The sequence below is a fragment of the Mchenga conophoros genome, linkage group LG2 (genome assembly GCF_057382185.1).
Source record: "Mchenga conophoros isolate Kocher_MC1m ecotype Shallow Benthic linkage group LG2, M_conophoros_male_GT1.1, whole genome shotgun sequence".
Lineage (NCBI taxonomy): Eukaryota > Metazoa > Chordata > Actinopteri > Cichliformes > Cichlidae > Mchenga > Mchenga conophoros.
The window spans coordinates 30478685-30495034 of NC_140527.1; the positions used below are offsets into that span (position 1 = coordinate 30478685).

The 16350-nt window shown below is 40.5% G+C and overlaps 3 protein-coding genes across 5 annotated transcripts; 1 reads left to right on the forward strand and 2 right to left on the reverse strand.

Moving 5' to 3' along the window:
• Nucleotides 1-836: 836 nt before the first annotated feature.
• slc25a51b (solute carrier family 25 member 51b) lies at nt 837-5371 on the reverse strand. 2 transcript variants are annotated; one of them, XM_085293696.1, is made up of 2 exons: nt 5246-5371; nt 837-3384 (listed from the first exon to the last, which is right to left on the reverse strand). In XM_085293696.1, exon 2 carries the CDS (start codon nt 3330-3332, stop codon nt 2400-2402), a length of 933 nt encoding a protein of 310 aa, XP_085149822.1. In that variant the 5' UTR covers nt 3333-3384; nt 5246-5371; the 3' UTR covers nt 837-2399. The 2 variants fall into 2 exon arrangements, with proteins under 2 accessions (XP_085149822.1, XP_085149813.1); XM_085293687.1 differs by lacking the exon at nt 5246-5371 and adding an exon at nt 4910-5094.
• On the forward strand, nt 4757-12210 carry ints10 (integrator complex subunit 10). Of its 2 annotated transcripts, XM_085293670.1 has the most exons (19): nt 4757-5095; nt 5578-5715; nt 5801-5868; nt 5947-6050; nt 6151-6290; nt 6373-6454; nt 6540-6680; nt 6847-7021; nt 7461-7630; nt 7736-7875; nt 7966-8119; nt 8212-8294; nt 8959-9114; nt 9807-9915; nt 10073-10152; nt 10308-10470; nt 10583-10676; nt 10985-11053; nt 11606-12210. In XM_085293670.1, exons 1-19 carry the CDS (start codon nt 5069-5071, stop codon nt 11760-11762), a joined length of 2250 nt encoding a protein of 749 aa, XP_085149796.1. In that variant the 5' UTR covers nt 4757-5068; the 3' UTR covers nt 11763-12210. The 2 variants fall into 2 exon arrangements, with proteins under 2 accessions (XP_085149796.1, XP_085149805.1); XM_085293679.1 differs by lacking the exon at nt 10985-11053 and having other exon boundaries at nt 4763-5095.
• Nucleotides 12192-16350, reverse strand: LOC146582276 (toll-like receptor 1). The gene is made up of 2 exons (XM_085293659.1): nt 16276-16350; nt 12192-14838 (listed from the first exon to the last, which is right to left on the reverse strand). The coding sequence occupies exon 2, from the start codon at nt 14831-14833 to the stop codon at nt 12377-12379; it is 2457 nt and encodes an 818-aa protein (XP_085149785.1). The 5' UTR covers nt 14834-14838; nt 16276-16350; the 3' UTR covers nt 12192-12376.

Genomic DNA, 16350 nt, shown 5'->3' on the forward strand with positions numbered 1-16350 from the left:
TAGGTGCCTTTTGCTCCCTTCTGTATCAAGATGATCCCACCCTGCTTCCGAAAACGATTGCTCAAGAGCAATATAACAAATCTGGTTTATTGGAAGCATAGTATAAAGAAACGAGGGGTGGCTCAAGATTTCTGCACAGTACAATAACGAATGAAGATTGTAGGATTGTTTTTTCAGTGTTAATTTCCTACAGTTTCAAGATGGCAGTGTTTGTCTATGCATGAGGCCACCCCCTCCCCTTTTTGCTTTTTTGGTACTGGTCTTCAAACTATGTGGAGAGCCAATTAGCAGAGTTCAAGCAATATTTCTGCTACTATGATTAAAAAGGATTTTTAGATAAATTTGCACATAAAAAAAAGTTAGATTTCATCTAAGACAGCAGTCAGAAGGACACTTGATGTGGTGCAAAGAGAGCTGAGAGGCTTTGAAGCAACAGCAGTTCAGCGCTTCTTGATCTAAAGTCCCTCTGTCAGATTGTCCTTAATCTGATCATCATCTGCTGTCAGACTTCTTCACACAGCAAGCTAGAAAGTGGTACTCTGTGCTGACCCAAAACTCAGTCTCACAGTGCTGACTTGATGTCATTTCTTTTAAACAAAAATCCTTGACAACACTTACGCACATTGCATAAGTGTTGTCACTTACAAAGAAGGGATTATAATTAATAAACGGGAAAAACAGGTCGAATAGTTTACACATTATCATTGTATGACTCATAGGTACAGAGCAATGAGGTCACAAAACAGACACAAAAACTGTTTCATAACATATGTGTGTCTCAGTTACGTAAAGGAAAATCTTTCTTCTCTCTAGGTGAAAAAATGACAGTCAGCTCATTTTTCCTGAAGTACTTCTGTATTTATTCAGGTTTTAACTGAGATTTAAAACATTTTAGCACAATTACTAACGTGACATTTCATTTTCGTAGTGATCCAGAAACTTTTGCTTCAGGAAAGTGATAAACAGCGTTATTTGATACACTTTTGAAGAGGATATTAGAATGAAAAGACTTGAAGAAATAGGCCGAGTGATCCATTTACATGGCAGCTTGAGCTTTTTGTGCCACTGAACATTACCCTCTGTCCCCGTCTTCTCTCTGTGCCACTACTATGAAGCCTCTCTCTCAAGTGTCCAAGCAGCATGCCTTTCCTCTTCGGGTTGTCGAACTCAGCAAGAGCTGCAGTATGGTGACTGCAGCTACTCAAGCTTGAAATCTGAGCCCATTATGTCAACAGATGTTACAGACAGAGGGGAGAGCAAGCGTGACAAGAGAAGATATTAAAGTGAGAGCAAAAGGGGGGAGAGATACTGCCATTTATTTTATTTATGTAAGTTTTAAAAAAGGAAACAACCAGTGAGGAACATTTGTCTCATAGCCAATAAAAGAGCAGTAGTGATGCAGAACTCAACCACAGGTCTTCTTCTCCTATTTGCCATCTTACACATCAAGACTGTTTTTTTTTCCTCCCTGTATTTCAATTAAAAAAAAAAAAAAAAAACTGACAAGAGAGTACACCACAGGGCACTTATCAAAACACACACACACACACACACAAAAAAACCCCCCGAAATAAACAAAAACAAAACCACAAAACCAAAAAAAGGAAAAGAAAAAAACCCCACACACTGGCAATAGCACTTCAGAAAATAAATCAAGACAAAACATTATTTAACAAAAATGTCAATTAACTGACTCACGTGTGAAAACTGAGACCTTTCTGTTGTAAAAAATAGAAAAAAGGGAAAAATCTTCTTATTTCTTTGTTCCTTTTGTTGAAAATTCCTAGACTTTGTGCACTGCTAATACTGATTTCAACAGTCACTTAAACATTTGCCGTCTTATGTCTTACTTCAATCTGAACTGGTGAGCACAAGAACAATGCTCTAAACATGGGGAAAAAGCACAAAACTGTTTAAGTGGCAGAACTTCTCTTCACAGGAGGCGGCGCTCTTGGACAAACAAACATCACAGCAAACAGCATGTCCACAGAGAGGGATTCTCCCACAAAACAGGAAATCACTCAAGTTTTAAAGTTTCCTTTTAAATCTTTGAAAAAGATTGATGGAGCTTTGTGTGCGTCCTCAAACTTTACAACACAGACCAAACACGGGCATATTAACTGGACCCTGGCACAAGTTTTGCCTGCTTTTAACACTTTGACAACAGCAGAAAGTAACAATAGCAGGCAGTTATCTTACAGTGACTGTTGGCCCCAGTCAGAAGTACAACTTTACTGTTATCTTTTAGTTCTGGAAATGTTGGACAGCAAGTGCACCGACTTTACTTTACAACCTCTCATTTGTCACTTTAGACTGGCTCTGTTCCTCCGCTCAACACCCCTCCCTTAAAACACTTTCTCTTCCAATCTAGATCTCATTTTTCCTCTCCATTCCTCTTCTCATAAGAGCTTCAGCAGCAGCTCATAGGTGGCATTGATGATCCCCCAGGAGAGAAGAGAGCGATGGTAGTTGAGGTGGGCTCCTCTGAACAGCATGGCTATACTGCCACCCCTCTCTCTCCACACTGTTAACAGCACCTCTCTGCAAGGATTGAAGGCTCCACCCACCTGAGACTGAGCCCGCGATTTGACGACATTTAATGGGTAGAACATGATGCCAAGGCCTGCCCCCAGCAACCCTCCGCAAACAAAATCATTAACCAAGTTACCTGCCTTGCTAGTAGCTTCTGGGAGCTGCTCTTTAATGGGTCCCCTGAGCCCAAAGAAGAGAACATTGCTAGGGCCATTGCGCAGTAGTATGGGCACGAGGCCACGGTAGCACTCTCTCACACCATACTCTGTCACAAGTGTCCGGAAGGTGTGTGCTGTGTTGTTGAAGCGCCCGTGGTGCCGGTGGTCTTGTAGGAGAGTCTGCACACGCTCAAACGGTGTAAGGATGGCCTCTGCAGTTCCTGCCAAAGCTGCAGCAAAGCTTCTTGTAATCAGCTCTGGCACGCCACTGCTCCCAGCATGGTCTAGTAAGACTCTAGAGAAGTCCTCATACAAGCCAAACATGATGGCTACTGTAGTGCTCTTTTGGAGAAGTGGGGGAAGTAAGCCCCGATAAAGATTCCTCAGTCCATCCCTCTGGAGCTGTCGCACCGCATCGATGGCCAACACACCATGCAGCTGTTGGCGGAAAAGGACTTTCTGGATCGGAAAGGTCAACAATATATTGGTAAAAGCTGCAAGGGAACCACAAACATAGTGCTTCCCTTGAGGTCCAAACCTGGCGGTCAGAATGCCAGCAGACAACAGGGAATGGCCTCCTTTTGTCAGGGCTTGGGTCTGAGGTGTCCGCGCTGACTCGGAGTCCATGGTGCTAACAGCCATCAGAGGCCCGGTGCACCACAGCCTTATCCTCAAGCATCACATCAACATACTTCTGTAAATTTATGAAACACATTAAAAAGAAGAAATATCAGCAGGTGTTTTTTTTTTAATATCTCTTCACCCAAACAAAGATATTAAGTATGACATTATTTGTGAAGTACAAATAAAAAATTTATCTGTGGCTCATATTCTCTAAATGTGGCCTAAAGCTGGCTGAACTTTTCCAACTCAATAACCTGCCTTAGACTTCTACAATTACACTGCAACAACTGCCAACTGATAAGAGTATTACACAACTTAGCAGCCTGATACGTGCATGCTACGTCATGAGGGAAGCAAACCTGTTATGTATAGACTACACCCTTTATTTGCCTTGAGCATTAAATTTAGTTATTTATACAAAACATGCAACGCATACATCTTGTAACATACAATAACAGCAGTACAAATGGATGTTCCCACCAAAATTATAAGAAATTGTCAAAAACATCTTTAGTATATAAAGCAACAGAAAGGAGAAGTGGTGGTAATGGTGCAAGGTCAGGAGAGGTCAAAGGAAATCTACCAAAAGACTCTTGACACAGTTTTAAGTCAGTATTACAACACGAGACGACCACATGGCTGCTTTTGCATGAAATTGCATTGTGACATTGAAAACACCTGCAAGTTTAAAGTAACCAATATTTTTGTGTCTCTGCGCCTCTTTGTTGCAGATTTGCTTCCATGATATTTTAGAAGAAATTACCCAACTTCCCTGCGATGAAAAACGGACATTCCATATCCAAGCATACAGATCACTGTTAGAATTGTGACATCTAATCAGAAATACAGTCCAACCATCCCTTTTATTATGCTGCATCTTGCATGTTATTGCATAACTATAACAATCAGTACATTACATTTACTTTGGATATTCGACTGCACCTTCTTGCTTAAAACCTCTACATTTACTTTAAAATAAGTCATAATCTAACACAATAAGGTATTATTGTCGCACTAAATAAATTGTTAGTCATAATCTTATTTTGATCTTGATATTTTGACTCAAATTTGAGCGGAAACAAACCATCTTAACACAACCTAATCTTAGGCGAACACGCCCTCTGTGTACCGTTTCTTTAGGATTCAGTAACGTGTCGCATCAAGATTTTTCCAAGTTTTCCAAGACAAATAGCAAGACCTCTCGAACATAGAAACACTATTACTTGTTTTCTGTATGAATTACTTAGTAAGGACAAACACATCACTGAGGAGTTAGCACGCTTAGCGTAGCAGCCACACATAGAAATGATGGACTGGTTAGCTAGCTAGCTCAACGGTGCTAGTACCTGCACCCCTCGCTTACGTTTACGTTTAAGATAAAATGAGGAAGTGATGAGATATATAGTCACTGCATGCTACGCAAAGACAATTGTCCAACTAGCATGCTAAGTGGCTAGCAAGAAGAGAGTCAAACGGACAAGTGTTGATCCATGTTTGGTTGGAAATATCGTCCGCTGCCACTGAAAGTCAACAGGCAAAATAAGAGTCGCGTAGTTTTGGTAACATGAGGACCTGGCCCACAACTGAACCTTTACCTGCAGTGAAACCAGCCGCTGTCCTATCCCTGGACAGGTAGAGCGCTGCTTTCTGCTGGGTAATTGGGCCACTACTGTAGGTCGCGTCTGCAGTCCTAACAAACGCAGGTGACAGCAGCGCTTTTCCACGCCTGCGCACTGCTGTCGATCCGAAACCGTATGCATTGGGTAACGGCTGATTCGGAGGTAGTTTTGAGATTTATTTTAGAATTTATTGTATTTAACAGTGCAAACCTCAATAACTTTAGTTGTTTAAATTTTCCTGATTGTTTTTAAAGTACGTCATATCAGAATAGTCGTGTTACAATTGTTCTTATTTTTGTTGTTGTATTTTACCTGATCCGGTAGCCATTCGACGTAGCTGTCGTAAAACGACACAACGCGTCGTGACGTCACTATCGTAAAGCTAGTGAGTGCGTCGGTAAATAGAGATTTATCTTTTACTTGCTTTCGCTTCTCATTATAAGTGTAGTAGTTGTATTGAAATAGAATAGTTGGATAATAGGCGGTGGTCTGATGATCAGTTATTGCAAATATGCCGGCTGAAAACCAAATAGCTGACGCTAGCTAGCTAGCTAATGTGGCTAACTGTAACGTTACATTTGGCTGCTACATTAAAACACGCATGCATATTTTGACATTTTGTCACATCCGGCACCTAAACCCAGAAGTATAGAATGTCAGCCCAAAAGGACTGTGAGTTTTTGGTGAAAAGAGCCCGGGAGCTGGTCTCTGATGATCCCTGTGCTGCCAAAGCCTGGCTCATCACTGCCAGGACCCTTTACCCTGCAGACTTCAACATACAGGTAACGCAAATCATCTCCTCTAGCTGCAAAAGCTGTCAGTAAAAACATCTTCTTACACATCGTGTTTCTGGACCTGTTTTTACAGTATGAAATGTACATCATTGAACGTAATGCAGAAAAGACAGCTTCAGCCGGGCGGCTGCTGTACGACATGTGAGTTACATTTTTAGCGTTAATGTCAAGTTTCCTATCATGAGTCTGACCTCTTACTTAGTTTTGATTTCCCTTTAGGTTCATAAACTTTCCAGATCAGCCCATTGTTTGGCGTGAGATCAGTGTTATTACAGCTGCCCTGCGGAGTGACTCTCAGGATAAGCAGGCACAGTTTCTGAGAGGTGAGAGGGTTTTAACCCTTCATTGCATGCATTAAAAAGTGTGACAATGAACAATGCTTCTTGTGAAAATCTAAAGACTATTTTTTTATTTTATTTTCAGGACTTTTTGAGACACTGCCTGGTCGAGTGCAGTGTGAGATGCTGCTGAAAGCCACGGAGCAGTGTTTCAACACTTTGGAGAAGGCAGAGATGCTGCTGTTACTGCTGAAGCGCTTTCCAGAGTCTGTGGTTCAACATGGGGTGTGTAATATTAGTATTTGCATTGTCTTTTGAAAACTATATGTAATGTTAAAAGCTATTAAAGAACCTGATGTGCTGTTAGGTCAATTTAGGAGAGACATTGCTGGAAGCAGAGGCATCAGAGAATTTGGAGACTCCTGTCAACTGCTTCAGGAAGCTTTTTGGTGAGTACATATTGTCTTTGAATCCATTTCATTTCATCTGAAAAAACAAACAACACTTGCTTCATACAGTTTTTTCCTCCTACAGTGTGTGATGTGCTTCCTTTGGTTATAAACAACATGGATATGCGTCTGCCTGCCAGCCTAATGCAGAAATACATGTTGAAAGCAGCAGAATTCTACATTGGTTATGTTACCCGTGGGCCCTCGCCGGATGGACAGATACAAGGTGAAGATACACTGTGGTGAACTTGTTCTTTGCTTTCTATTTTAGGGCTGTCACAGTGGGATCACTTTCACTCTTAAAAATTTCAGTTCTCTAGTGGGCTTTATAGTGAAGCCTTTGAAATATTTATTTTTTCTATTTACTTTGTTTTTCTTGTTTTCTGTTTCAGGCTCTCAAGAAGGTGGGGCTCTGAAGTCACCGAGTGTGTCACGTGCTTCCCAGCGTTACGTGATTGATGGCCTGACAGAAAAATCGTCGGTGGTGGCAGAACCTTGGGAGAAACTGCTGGATATTCTTGCTGTGGTTGGGGCACGATGTGAGTGGCAGGGAGACAAGGGACAGAGGTAATCTATCACTTGGCCTGTCACATTGTTATTTAGCTACTGCTGTTGTTCCTGCACAAAGGTGACATAAAGTGTAGGATACTTTGCTCAGGGATACCTGATTTGTCTGATTTGGACGCTAAGTGGGGTCAGGCTGAATGCTATCTGCTACCTTCTTGTTTTATGTTCATGTGTTGTAAATGTTTGAGTGTTTAAGGACCCCAGGAAGAATGCCTTTTTTAAAATTACATATGAGTTACATTGTGGGTAATAAGTAAAAAAAATCTTAATTTAATCAAAAACAAACAAAAACAAACACATAATAAAACAAATATAATGTGCCCACATGTAAAATATAAAGAATAGATGGTTAAAATGTGGATCGTTCAATGACTTTGAAGGGATTATTTAAAATTAAATTTTTCAAAGGAATGTTTTCATGTGTTTATTTGCACTGTAGGAGTTATATTGAGATGCTGCAGAGAGTGAAGGAGCTGTGTCGCTACCTGCCTGGTCTAGAAGGAGAGACGAGGGCCCGGTGCTGCAGTCAGGTGGTCATCTGCGCTGCACTTGTCCTCTTCCGTAGTGCCTTCTTCTACGTCTCAGCTGTACAGCCTGCACTGTTCCACGGTTAGCTTCTACCTTTGTAGATCTCCATCTTCATTTAATATATCTACGGTAATCTTTTGAGTAAAATGTTACAAATAGGTTTCAGTGTTATTTTTTTCTTTTTAGGAATCAGTGGGTTAAGTTCCGGGCCGTGGATCCTTGTAGAGGATTTGAGCTCAGTGTACAGTGATGTGGAGGTGGAGCGAGGAGCACTGAAACATGCGCATAAGAAACGCAAACTAGCAGATGGAAGAGAGAAGACTATGGTGAGAAAAGTTTAGATATAAGTAAGACACTTTAATTATCCCAGATTGGGAAATTCTTTTGATTATATTTGGATCTGTGTGTCATTATAGAGCTCAGATGATGAGGAAGGTTTGGGGAAAGGCCGTGGTCGACACATTTTAGTAAACAAGAATGACATGACCAACTGGTCAGAGACTTTGGAGAGCTTTCGCACAGCGAGAGAAAGCTGGGACCTTCTTCACTCCCATGATGGTCTGGAAGCTGGTAGGAGATTTTTATGTTCAGTCATGTTGTCACTACATCAAAAGGTTGTTATCAGAACAGCTGAAAATTGTACATTTTAATGTCTCTCAAAGAGTTCAAGAAGATCTGCGCCGCGTGGAAGACAGACAGCTGGCTGTGGTTCCGAATATTCCTCACCGACATGATTATATACCAGGCAAGAGTCGTTTTTAATTTACCTTTTCTGTTTGTGACAAATCATCTGCATCCCTTTTTTTTGTTAGCAGCAGCATCTTTAGCTTATTATTTTAGCTTTAGGATCAAAATATGCCATCATTTTAATACTGCTTTGAATTAAATAGCCCCGATCAACGTTGGGAAATGCAATTATTGCATAAGAAAGAACAGATTATACAGATGCAGGAACTCACTGACCACTTTGCCTTCAAAAATTCCCTGTGACATGGCATGTTATCCTGCTGGAAACAACCAGAGAAATCAGAAGATGGCTACTGTGGCAATAAAGGGATGGAGATGGTCAGCAAAAGTACTCAGTTAGGCTGTGACTTTTAAATGATCCTCTCTGGGGTTTTTTGAGTTACCATCATCTTCCTATCAGCTCAAAGCCATCTGGACCTTCGCCTCTGACCTACAGATATACCTAATAAAGTGGCTGGAGAGTGTACATTTTAAGTTATATAGAATTTAAAGAATGAGGCAAATGCACGCAATAAAACTGGTTGAAGTTGGCAGATGAAACTGGCTATTTTAATATAATTTAAATACACTTAAGCTAACACATTAATCAACATTTGGATATAATATCTTTTCTAAGTTGTCTTTGGTTATATACTGATTATGTGCTAATGTATTATCTCCAGGGACAGTACCGCAAGGCCCTCTCTAGCCTGCACCAGATGGCTGCAGTGCAGCAGCCTCAGCCTGGGCCACAGAGTCCCTCAGGTCAGGCCAGTCTGGAGCACCACAGGGCCTTCATACAGCAGGCATCCTGCCACTACACCCTGGGAGAGTACAGGGTATACACATGCACACAAACACACTCTTAGCGTACATTATTTTGGTTTTGTCAGGAGACATGCATATGCTTATATGCCTTTCTTTTTCATAAATCATGTCAAATGTATTTATACAGTATGTTTTAAAACAAATGTAGCTGAGAGAAGTGATGAACTGAATTTGGGAATGTGCACACAATATTAAGGCAGAAAACTTAAATAAAGAAAATAAAGACAGTAATTGATTGAATATTTCAACTTTTTTATTTTTATTTTATGAAAGCACAGCTGGCAGGAAATATACTTTACTGTAACATTTATTGATTCACATTGAAACTTTTGATTTGTAATTGGTCATATATAATTTATTTGTTTTTTTTTTTTTTACATATATATTTACTTAAAATATGTGATTGTATAATAAAATGTTTTGCAGGCCATGTATGAAAAACAAATCAGTGACACCAACTGGCCTGAAGGTGGCACTACAGTTAAAATGGGTTAAAATGTCCTAGATTAAATTCAGGTGTTTAGAACAACTTGCATCACTTTTATTCAATTTTCTCTAAACCAAGCTGACAGACCTGGTCCATCACAGCTCTGTCATTTAGTCAGTTTTACTATATTAGTATAAGTTTCTTAGCCTAACAACATGTCCTTTGTCCAGTCAAATTGTGTGTAATAGTTTTGTATGGTGCTGTTTCTTTTGACAGATGGCCTGTGAGAAACTGCTTGAAGTTGTCAGTGGCCTACTACCCCCAAACCAGGAAGCACCAAAGACCCCAGAGGATCCGGTTAGAGTCAAGACCAAAACGAGGAAAGGTAAAAGTTTCCTGAATCTACTCACTGATTCTGTTCATGAACAGTTTTGATTTTTTTTTTTTTTCGCTAATCTGAGATATGACTACGTTTGTGGCCGTCTGTATTTATATGTTGCTTTGAGTACTGTTAACATTCCCTGTTCTTTGGTTTTAACCAGGTAATGACTTGCGATTACTTCCATGCACCAGCAAATCTGTGCTGCCGTTCTGTCTCCAGCTGATGCTTGCCTGCTTTAAGGTACATAGACAGGATACATCTGTGGAAATAAGTGGGTGCAAGGGCTTGGATACGTTTTCTTATGCAGACTTTGAGGAGACATGCTCCGTGCTGTAAGGCTTAATGAGACTGTGACAATCTTTGTTTCCTTTTTTCCCCCTTTTTTGGCCAATCAGCTACGTGCCTTCACCGACAGTCGTGATGACCTGTCCCTTGGTCACGTGGTGGTGCTCCTGCAGTACGACTGGCCACAGGGCGAGATGCTGTTTTTAAAGGCAGTGGACAAAATCTGCCAACAAGGCAGCTTCCAGTATGAGAATTTCTTCAACTATGTCACCAGTATCCTTTTTGCCTTGATTTCTTGCCTTTATTTTGGTGTAAATAAACAGTTCTCTTTGTGATTCCTTTATGTGTTGGATGTTGGTTTCCTTAAACTCATGGTTTTTCTCAGACATTGACATGCTGGAAGAGTTTGCATACCTGCGTACTCCAGAAGGAGGTAGAATTCAGCTGGAGCTGCTGCCCAATCAGGGAATGCTGATCAAGTAAGCAACCTCCTTCCCATTATGAGCGTTTCTTTAGTTGGCATCGTGACTGCACTCTCCCTTTCTGTTGGTGTGCTTTTAAAAGAGGACAGTGCTACTGACTGATCTACATAGACAAGGCCTGTGGGAAAAATTGACCTTTTAAACTGAAAAAGCTGTAAATGGAGTGGGCGTTTATAAAGAGAAGGAGTTCATGGTTTAAGTGAAGAAAGAAAAAACTGTTTTCTGACTCCTTCGTTCATTACTGTAGAAGTTCAGACGTTTGAATGCACCCTCACTGACAGTTGTTGAATGTTGCTGTCCCTCAGGAACCCTAGCCCTGCCCTGGGGGTGGAGTTAAATACTCTCCTGCTACAAGGGGTGCAGACGATGGACAGGTACCCCAGGCCCCTCCTCCCACAGTCCCCATCCCGCCCCTACCACCCCACCAGTCACCCTTCCTTCATCCCCAGCTTCAAGGCTTGTCATCCCCCAGTTTTAATTTGGGCCTGTCATTTTACATCAAGAGTTAGTCGTTCTTTGATTTCTGTCGGCGTTTGTTTATTTGAGCCATTATTCGCCTTTCTGTGGTCATCACTGTTGTTGTTACAGAAGACGATGTTGGTGTTTTTGTATAGTGAATTTAGTTATTTTGCCTTGTCATAACTCTTGATCTCATTTCATGTGTGGACATGTTTCATGTGGTTTTGATTATTATTATAATGGAATGTTTTATTTTATGTTTTATTTGAAAAGACTGAAAATGCTGTTTGTCTGATTTATGTGTGTGTGTAAGGAAAATGTAACCTGAAGTATTTATGAGTTATTTTTATTGCATAGGTTATATAATCTAAGCCTCTGTTTATTTTAAGGTATCTCATAAAACCCTATTTCTGACCATGTCTATGTTTGCATTTATTTTTTAAAAAAAAGTATTTTTCCTCTTCCAGACACCACACAGTGACTCGAGGAATCACCAAAGGAGTGAAGGAGGATTTCCGTCTGGCCATGGAGAGGCAGGTGTCGCGTTGTGGGGAAAACTTGCTTGCTGTGCTTCACCGTTTCTGCATTAATGAGAAAATAATCATCATCCAGTCGCTTCCCTGACACCTGGACTTTAGCTTGTGAGGTTTCAGGCACAATTTAAATGCAAGTGGACTGACTTAATGACCAAGAAAGCTGATTCTCTGCAGACACATTTCCAGCTCTCTTGTCTTTCTCAGCCAGCACTGAACTCTTAACATGCAGGCTTATTCTTTACCTTCATAGTGAACTTCTCTTTTTAGAGTGTTAGCAACAATACTGATAGACAACTGCTTTCATTTTCACATTACAGTATGTGTATTTTTTCTTCATCAGTGGTACAAAGTTGAGATGGTAACATAAATAACCACCACATTTCATATTGTGATGTCTTGCCGGAGTCAGTAATGACAGAAAACTTAAAGTGCATTTTTGATACTTTTTGTTAGGTAATGTTTTTGCTACAATCTTGAATCAAATTGTTAGTTTGTATGGATGTTTCCATTAAATGTTACTTGAATGGTTTAAACAAGTTTATGTGTTATTTCATAATTTATACATTGCAATCATATCAGATGGTCATTAAATGCTAATTAAACAAATGAGATAAATTAACCCTAAAAGGTGCCCGGTCTTTAAAGGTGCAGGGTAGCTATGATGTATTTCCAGTGTATCCAAATACTTCTGTAGCCCTTTTTTTACCCCTTTAATCTGTGTCCCTCTTCAAGTCTTTCCTCTGCCCAATGCTCCTGTACTTGTGTGACTGGAGCATTGGGCAGGTCAGTCTGTAGGGCAGCTCTGAGGTTAGCCCAGAATAACCTTTGTTTTGCCCTGTCTTGAGGCCACTCCAGATATGTGTGGCGGTTCATCATGGACTTCAGCTGGTAGTACTTGGATGGGATTAGGTATTGAGGCAGAGGCTCAAGCAGTACCAGCACAATGCTGTCTGAGCCCAGAGTGAGACGTTGGTGGGTGGCGAAGTAGAGCTCGTAATGACACCACTCGCTCTTGACAAAGTGAGCAGAGAGGACAAACACAGAGCGCCTGCATTTCTCCACACAGCTGATGATGTTCTCAATGATCGTCTTTCCCGGCACAAAATGTTTCTCGTGATGACAGATTCTAAGCCCTCCTGCGGGGCCTTCGAGGTTGGGAAGAAGGGAATTGCGCACCCAGTCAACATCGTGCTGGCTATAAGACACAAACGCGTGGAACTCCAGACCCACCAGATCCTCGGGCCGAGCTTGTTGCAGTCTTGCACGATGTTTGGCTCTTGTCCACTGCCAGATCATGCCCATGTACCAGGGAACATCCAAACAGTGACACAGAATCACAATGGAAATAATCAGTGTCCCTGCTGGAACCAAAATTGCAACCACTAGAAGGCCAATGCTGCAGGAGACCTCTGGGATCGAGATGTCTCTTAAAGTTGAGTTTCTAACGTCCTCGGGGTATGTGCAGTAATAGCCCTGTGGCCAGTTCAGCAGCTCAATACCTGATTGGTTGTTGTTGTTCTTTTCAGAATTGATAGCGAGCTTTATGAAACCTCTGAGAGTGCAGGTACAGGTGAAGGGGTTAAAACTGACATCTAGGATATGCAGTTCGGGACAGCTTTCCAATATGTTCACAGATGGGGCATGGAGAGAATTTGACCTGAGCAGAAGCTTGTGGAGTGTGGGGAAAGTGCCACAACCTGGCAGGTCCCGCAGCCGGTTAGCATTTAGATTCAGAGTTGAAAGGTTTCTCAGTTTAAAGATGGATTGCGGAACCACCGAAATCTGGTTGTTCTGGAGGTCCAGTATCTGTGTCCCATTTGGTAGACATTGAAAAACTGACTCAGTCAAACTATTAGAAGACAGATTTATATTGGTGATGCTTGCTGGCCAGATGCACTGTGATGACTGGTCATACCCTATGGAGTTGATGCTGAGGTCCAGATGTTGCAGGGACGACATATATCGAAAACGTTGGCTCAGTAACTCAAGTTTTTTAAGACTGTTGCCTACCAGAGTCAAGTTCTTCAGGTTACGCAGGTTCTGACATTCAACTACGTTTTTACCCACCGCACTTGAGAAGATGGAATCAGACATAGCACCAAAGGAAAAATCCAGCTGGCGTATTGGACTCTGTGACTTGGGACAGGTCATGTGTATCATTGGTGCGTCAGTAATCGCAACACTCTCCACTGGCATGCTGATGAAAAAGTTGTATAAAGCCTCCTGTGAGAATTGGAAACTTGTTACCACTGCCTGGCTGGCTGTGAAAGAAATCACCTGTGATGTTTTGATCACTTCAGTTGTGTAGTGAGGAGGATTCTTTACATTCATTTCAGAAACACGAACATGTTTCAAAGTTGTATTTAGAGCCACATTTACATATTCAGTTAAGTCGTGCCATTTAATTGTTATGTTGGTGAGATAAAAACTCGTTGTGTGGATTTTCACCGTCTCTCTTAGCTGCTTACTTAGGTCTTTGTAGCCATTTATCATATTCATCATCTCCACTTCAGCAAACAGAGACAGAGCATCAGCAGTCAGATTACGGTCAATTTTTTGATTATGTCCAAAGGCTATCTGCAGCCTTTGAGCATGAACATCCTCCAGGCTGCCTGCTTCATAATAAAGTCCATCCTCTAGTAATAACGTCAATGTACGTAGTTTCACTTTAGCAATGTTCTTGAAGTCACCCACGCTGATGTTTTTTGCTCCAACTGTTAATCTTTCCAGTTTTACAAGAGAGCTGAACTCACTCCCCAATGTCATGGTAAGAAATCTGTTAAAGGCCAAGTTTAGCACCAGGAGGTTCACTGTGTGTAGCAGGTATTGTTGACCTGAGAGATTCTTGAGATTGTTGTGCGACAGGTCCAGATGTTCCAGGAGAGGCGTGTCAAGAAAAGTCTGTGGATCGATCTCCTCCAAATTATTCCATGACACATTCAGGAACCTGAGGTGAGTGGTTTTTTGAAAGTCTCCATTGTGAAGCTGACGTATGTAGTTGCGAGAGAGGTCTAAAAACTCAGTCGTCTGTGGCAGGTCAGTTGGGACAGAGGAGAGGTTTTGGGATGATCGGTCTACAAAGTTGTCAGGTGATGAAGTGCTCTTCTGAAGTCCCACCAACACGGCTGCTGTCCAGAGTACGGCTGCTGTGACCCTCATTGTAGCTTGTATAAGAAAATATAGCCATTAAACGGGTAGCATTTGTCTGTGTGTCATTCTGTCTGTAAATATATAATAGCTTAAAATGATTTGAATAAATTCTGATAAATGTTTGTAATGTTAAAAAGTGGAGTCATGTTAACAATACATTATAATTTGGTTACATATACCAGGGTTATCAAGGTCAACTTAATAATAATTAACAATATTGATCAAAAATTTAAAAAAAGGAGATTCTAAATATCACGTTACCTTGGATGTCTGACACTGAAGAAGAAGTCAGAAGATATGTTTAAAATTCTACTGCTTTTGTTCGTATTGCCAACATTTAGGGGAAGATACTGATGTTGTGGGATTTTAACGATCACATTATAGTTTGCATCCAAATTTCATTGCAAATTTGACCTCTGATCTCACATTTACATTTCACATCTGCCTTTCTTTTCAAGAGTTTTGGAGTCAATACAGCATTGGCTCCAAAATGCATATAATAATAATGCTCGGAGTCAAGTTCGTGACATATATAATGTAGTATAATGTCATATAATATGATTAAGTGATTTGTGTCCAGTCAATTGCAAATAACTAACTTTAAATTTTAATAAACAACAAAAATAAATGCCACACATGTACTGCACCTACATGAATACAAATAAGAAAAAATTATTATACTCAAAAAAATGTCAGGTATATTAAAATGGGTTTCAAACTAAACAAATATATACAAAACACAATATTATATCCTTAAAAGTAAGAAACTACCCAGAGAGTGAGCTGCCTTAGTGGAGGTTTGCACTCTTGGAGTAGTTTTTGTTTAAAATAAATGCTGTCTACCTTTTTGTTGGCTACAATTCTCAGAAACTGCTGGGGAGAAGTAAGGATTTGACTTAACGATCACTTTATAGGAAGCAGTGTGTAACAGTATCCTTTCTAAACTTGTTTAAATAAGACAGGATTGATAAAAGCACAAATCAGGTTTTTATCATCTGAGTGATAACAAAAATCTGGTATTTGGAAATCATCATCATGTGTCTGTCATGAATAAATAAATGTGTAAAATTAAATAAATGGTTCTAGTAGCTCATCGGTCAGATGTCATGCAAATATAAAACAAAGTTTTTGTTAATTGACAGATGTCCCTTTTTCAGAATTGTCTGTAGTAGATAATGAAAAAATAAGAACTTTTCTCCCATTTATTTGTTGATCTATCAGTTAATGACTCTGGTGTAGTATGAAGTACCATGGTGGAGGTCTTTATACAGCTGACATTTCACAGAGCCACCCAGTGGGATGGATTGGTGTCTTTACTGGGTCGATTCTGCCCAGAATTTGATTTTATTTATTTCAATCTAAATCTTAAAATAAAGAAAACCCAAAACCACATTCACATTAATTCAAAGGAAAACACAATTTTATTCAAAGATGGTTAAGAGTCCACTAACCTGTGTTGCCGTCTGATGGTCACATTTTGAAGTCTCAAGTACCAAAAATATCAGAGTCACAATGGTTCAAAATCT